We start from the raw sequence: 6,130 nt of genomic DNA, 5'->3' as shown, positions 1-6,130 counted from the left end.
AACCATGAAGATTCTATGAAAATTCAAAGAACCTATTGCAATAAAACTGCAATTTCATACTTTAACCCCTAATATTTAGGAATAATAATGACCTTTCCTGGTTCATACAATTTTTGCATAACTACGGGTTGCACGAAAGGAGCCTCCCCACACGACGCGACGTACCATTGTTTTCCTTTAAGTTTAAAGCGTACCCTGGTAACAATCGGCGAGATACCTTACGTAGATTGGTAAATGTCATCGATACGATAAAAAGATAACTGTTTTTTATGATACCAAGTGATGGGACGAACAAGTCGTGCGCCTGCTGGTAAGCGACACGCCCGTCCATAGCAGTTACAGCCCCACTCGGAGCTTTAAATCGCAAAGATCTGAGGGGCACTCTCAGTGCGCCCGCCACCCTGAGACATAAGTTGACAAGTCCCATGTGCCTGTAATTTCACCAGCACCCTTACCTTTCTTTTCCGGAACACAGTAATGATCACCTTACTGCTTGGCGGCTGAAATGCGTAAGGAGGTAGTACTTCCCTGGACAAACTCTTTCACAAGGAGCTCTACTGCTACTAAAACTACTCTAAATAATTGGAAAGAATGTGTCACCACTACACTCATTCGCGACTCAGATAAAGCGTAGCAACGGCCACGAGTAATACGCAAATTCAAACATACCATTTCGCCCCGCGTAGCGTAGGCAAAGCCAAATATCTCTGTACCATAGTCTGATTAACGGAATTCGCCTGAAGCCAGTATACGAGTCCACCAACCACTAGATTCCAGAACGTATGACGTGCTAATGGATTAGGATCCCAACTGAAAAGGAAATGTTTGTTTCTGTTTAACTACCACGCGTACTATGTGTATAGAATTTTACTCTAAGCGAGTTTTTCCTAATAGTAATATTTAAAACATGTGACTGTAATATATATCCAACATAATGGAATGAATACATATCTATACTACGAGGTATGTATAAGCTATCACATAACTCAAACTGAAAGGTTCCTGCAAATAATTGCATTGCAATAAAATAGTCATAGGTAAAGACAGATCTAAATATATATATATAGTATATATGGGTGCTATAAATGCACGTCGCGTCCGATCGGCTGGTCTGGAAATCTTTGGGGGAGGCTTATGGTCAGCAGTGGACGTCTTCCGACTGATATGATTATGATGATAGGTACTACAATACTTAAATGGATGGATATTTCAGAACTTACTTAGGAGCCTCTATCCTATCACTGTCAAAATTCCGTTGCCAGACTACATCAAAGCCACCAACGTCTAAAGTACCTTTAACGGCTACCAGTGCCATCGCTCCGAACATTGCTGTGATCTGAATCACATCTGTCCAAACCACGGCTTGTAGACCTCCCTGAAATGCATTTGTAAATATTAATTATAAATAATAATTATGAAATAGTCATTAATAGATAGGTATTTTACAGATCACATATCTATCTCTGCTTATCTGTGCGCCTGCGGCTGTATAATCATACACTAAAAAGTCCTTAAAGAAAGAAGTTTAAATCCTTCAATTTGAATTACAATTAGGTTTTTATTTTAGACAGGTCCAGATTTAACTTTTTATATAATCAATTGTTTTTGGGAAACCCGATCAAACTCTCAGTATCACAGTATATTATTTAGGTACCTAGTTACAGTACACATCGCATTTCGATAAAGGTATGGATTTATAGTTCATGGTAAATCCTGTTTGTTTTGTAAACTAGAAAACGGAACGAATATTTCAAAAATAACATAGTTGTGAAATTACATACGTACTAAGTCCAAATTTACTAGTATAATTTGATTCATCATTCATTCAGTGAAAAATATTTTTTCCCAACACTGTGTGCAAATATTAAAAAAATATATTGCAATGACTGCAGCGTAATTTTTGTTTTTAAATGTTAAGTAGTCCTTTTTATTAAGAAGGAACTTCTTAGGAATTTTCATGTTGAGAAAGCTTTATTCCCAGGGAAAGGAAAATTTTGAAATGATTTCTCTAGATACGCTGCCATAATGATAACTTAGTGTAGTGCAATAATCTCTTTAAATTTAAAACTACACATCCATCACCAATATATAGGAATATCATAATTGCATTTCTTATTTTAATTAAATTTATATAGTCGTAATCAAAGTAAAAGGGCGGACTTATGCGGTTCATACTCATGTATTGTCCACCTAAGCCCACCTTAATGGGGCACGGGTTTTTACTAAGCTGCACCCGGTGAACTAAACCGGTAGACCACGGCTAAGGAAGGCCAAAATAACTGTTGCAATCTTGCTTACGCAACATATTTTATGCTTAAAAGCTGAGGTATACTCACAGCACTCGTATAAAATATGCAGACCAGACACACAACAGGCGTAATAACGTGTATATCAATACCAGTCACTGCAAATATAATAAACGAGTAGAGTAGATAATTATAATATAACATACATGGTGTTCCAAAAGTCAACGATAAGTCAGGCCCAAGGTGTTGCCCAGTTTGTAACAACCCGAAAAAATGAATATGTATTTAAAATAATCAGTTACTTTTGCGTGAAATCAGCATTCTATTGCAAAATTACGTCGCATACAATTGAAATTGTTGCGGTCCGTCCACATTTACGTAGCAAGTACCTATGATATATCACGGAGTCTCGGTGCATTGAAATGTCACAAATGTGGACCCACCTTTAGAGGCACTGACAGCCGCTTTCACACAGAAAAGGCAATATTTTAATATTGGTTCAAGTTTAGATTATATTTAAGACACCCAAATGAACCTTGAATTCTCCAAAACTGACTTAACTGAAGCAAGTTACTATAACGAGTGTAAAGTAGGGACGTCACACGTCGCCCTATAGACATAAGACTTAAATTCTTTAACCCGTTTATAATAAGAATAAAGTCAAAAGATATCGACCATTGCGCTATTGATGATATCCAATTACGTATGTATTTATACTCGTGTCTCTAATCATTTCACAAAGCATAGAGGCCAGTATTGAAAAATAAAATAAATTCCGTTAAATTATTACTTACTACAACACTATTTTTTAAAGTCCAAGCTTAACGCACACACTCAATATTACGCACAGCTCTACAGTAACATGCGAATTTACAATCTATTTCTTTTTTCATCTCGTCAATTACATTCCAAATAATATACTTATACCAGAAAATAGTGATGTCCAATAATAAATTACAATGAAATAGATTAACAATACCATATCGTCAACTCCCTTACAACTCCAATAACTCCGCAGCTTGGTCATCAGAAAATAGTACTCTACCTTGATTGAAAGCTAGTGCAGGTACATAAATGACGATCGGCAGCCAACCTATCTGAAAGACGAGCGAATTTAGCATAGATTAATATATCTAATTTATTAACTACACACATATCAGATGTGTTAATAAATTAGACATATTAACAAATAAAACCTTCTCTAACAAGTAATTTATTTCCCTATAAAATATTAAAATATCATATATTTACAGTCAATCGATTTTGCATGTATCTAATCACAGTATAGGGTACCTTTCTAGGTAGATTATGACTGATATTAGATATGACTGATATAGAAATCACTATATATTTGTTCAATAATGTAGGCATTAACGTGTAGGTATTTAGGTAACTAAATATTACTTTGTTTTAGTGGCTAAAGTAGATACTGTACAGACCGCATTCCAATATTTTCGTGTTCTTATGTTTATGGCAGCCGGCCAAAAACGCAAGTCTACAGATTTTAATTTCTTGAAATTTTTTAATCTTAATTTCTTAAATCTTACTTATCGTTGTTTATCGCATTCACTGAACTGACACAAGACCAACAAAATCCATATAATGAATAAGTTGTAATTGGACATATGTTGTATAGCAGTATAGTATTAAAATCAGCTAACTTAAAATTCCTAATTTTTATTAAACTCGTTATAACAGTAGAGTTAATAATTAATTTACTTAAGCTTTATTATTATAAAATAGGGGACTTGATGACTTAGTCTCACACTTTCTGCGACGTACCTATACTTGCAGAACAAAGTATTAGATATAACATTTACACTGAATTACAAATTTCCTCACCACTCTAGTTGACTCACCAGAGTAATTGTGAACAGGATGGAACCGAATAACCGCAACCTGTTGTCGAATCTTAATGATAAGTACTGAAAGAAAGAAAAAATAGACGTGGTGCAATATAATTCACAATATCACAAAATCACTGCAAAAACTTTCTTAAACTGTTAACCAAAGAGTTTCTCAAGAAACATTTAATATAATCTTTTTTATATAAAGTAGGAGGCAAACGAGCATACGAGCCACTTGATGTGTGGTGGTCATCGTCGCCCATCGTCGACATCTGCAACATCAGATGAGCTGCCTTTGCATGCCAGCCTTTGAAAGCCCTATTGACACGCGTGGCACTTAGAACCTCATATCATAGCGCACAGGAAATACTTCAGGAGGGAGACCATATTCCACATCTTGCGAGTTCGAGAAAGGAACGGACGTCATAACCGCATTGTGTTACAATGCTAGGCATCAATGATGTGGGGATTGGCTCTACTCCTAGCACGGAGGTTCGATGTGGAAAAGTGAAGGTGGCACCAGTTCGACAAGTTCCTGTAGGCACTCCCCACTATAAAGACAGTATAGAACACACAAAAAGAGCCAACGTCTTTCCGTATATTAAAGGACTCCAAACCATCTGTAAGTTTGGGATCATCGACTACAAGTATAAACAGACAGACATTGAATGAAGTCAAGTGCATCAAGCTGGTATTTGGGAACTCTGGGCCAGAGTACGAGCAATCCTATGGTGTCGAATCTGTTCTTTTTACAATAAAAATTGGTGATATAACGCTCCACTCAATTGGACACTCCGAGCCTTTTGAAGCCAGTTTGGATTTGCTCTCAAATAACCCAGGAACTGATTCGTCCGTGATGTCGACTCCAAGTATCCCAAGTTCCAAGGTATCGCATGGTAACGGTAAGGGTGTCCTGGAACTTTGGGACAAATGGGATTTTTTTTTATTTGTGGAATAAAATTGTAAAATATTTTTATAACACTGTCTAAAATTTCTCAGAACAAAATAGTGTTGTTGAATGTAAACCAAAACGAAAATATAATAATGACCAGATAATGGCTAGTACATATAACTCTCAAATAAAAATGAAACAAGTTTTTATAGTAAACATTACAATGAAAACTGTTTGATCTCATACCTACAAAGCGAAATTATTAATTATTAATAATTAAATGTTAAATTACGGGAATAAGAATTCTTTTAACAAGAAACAACTTACCTCATAATTGGAAGTTATTTTAAGCTCATGGAAAACAGGTAAATAGATTTGAGTCATCACGAAAGACATTAGAAAAATTCCTCCAATTATAAATGCATACTGAGTACCGTACATATAAACTTCTGTAGGAGATCCTAGTAATGTTATTCCTGAGACAAAACTGAAATATTATCATACATTTAATTACATATCTTGCATATTATGTACCGTTTAAGTTGGCAACTAAAGTTACGCTGAACTCACCTAGCTACCAGGGACATAGCAACCGGAACAACTTTCATGTTTCGGCCTCCTAATAAATAGTCACTTTGAGTCGTCTGCTTCTTCATAAATCCCCAATACACCCCCACCACGGCGCTTACAGCTAACATAAACACGAATACCACATAATCGACCCATGAGAATCTTTGCATCTCATGCACGATTTCATTAACATTTTCACCCATTTTGTGGTATCTAGTTACGGTAAGTTATTTTGATTTAAATAGATATCATATCTGGAAGACACCCAACGCTCAAATGGCGCAGACTACCTCAATCTGGTACAATGAAACAATTACGATAACTCGCAATTTAAAAGAGGATGTTGCGAGATCCCCCTCAATGGCTAGCGGCGAATCGGGAACTAAGTACCAGCGCCCACTTAATATGCCAATGTCATTTTTGTTTTATTCTTTGGCAATGATGGAGTTTATGTGAAGCAAAGTGCATTTTCACCGTAACGCATGTTTTGAAATTGTAATTTACCATGAGACCATGTTAAAAGTAAAATAAACTCAAAGATTCTATGTTCATGAGACTGCTAATAAAAAAAAGAT

General features: G+C 35.8%; 1 protein-coding gene across 1 annotated transcript in view; it reads right to left on the bottom strand.

The window, feature by feature from the left end:
• Positions 1 to 5,813, bottom strand: part of LOC113230069 (sodium-coupled monocarboxylate transporter 1-like) — an 8,962-nt gene extending 3,149 nt beyond the window's left edge. Inside the window, exons 1-7 of the mRNA XM_026463802.1 lie at positions 5,556 to 5,813; positions 5,313 to 5,472; positions 4,106 to 4,171; positions 3,292 to 3,343; positions 2,337 to 2,404; positions 1,221 to 1,375; positions 670 to 810 (exon numbers count right to left, since the gene is read on the bottom strand). Coding sequence (XP_026319587.1) covers positions 670 to 810; positions 1,221 to 1,375; positions 2,337 to 2,404; positions 3,292 to 3,343; positions 4,106 to 4,171; positions 5,313 to 5,472; positions 5,556 to 5,758 — 845 coding nt within the window. The 5' untranslated portion in view covers positions 5,759 to 5,813. The remainder of the gene's footprint in view (positions 1 to 669; positions 811 to 1,220; positions 1,376 to 2,336; positions 2,405 to 3,291; positions 3,344 to 4,105; positions 4,172 to 5,312; positions 5,473 to 5,555) is intronic.
• Positions 5,814 to 6,130: the final 317 nt, after the last annotated feature.

Source organism: Hyposmocoma kahamanoa, unplaced genomic scaffold (assembly GCF_003589595.1).
Source record: "Hyposmocoma kahamanoa isolate Upper Pololo Valley unplaced genomic scaffold, ASM358959v1 63, whole genome shotgun sequence".
NCBI classification, from domain to species: Eukaryota; Metazoa; Arthropoda; class Insecta; order Lepidoptera; family Cosmopterigidae; genus Hyposmocoma; species Hyposmocoma kahamanoa.
The sequence above is the reverse complement of the archived record's forward strand: the minus strand, read 5'-3'. Positions and strand labels throughout refer to the sequence as shown.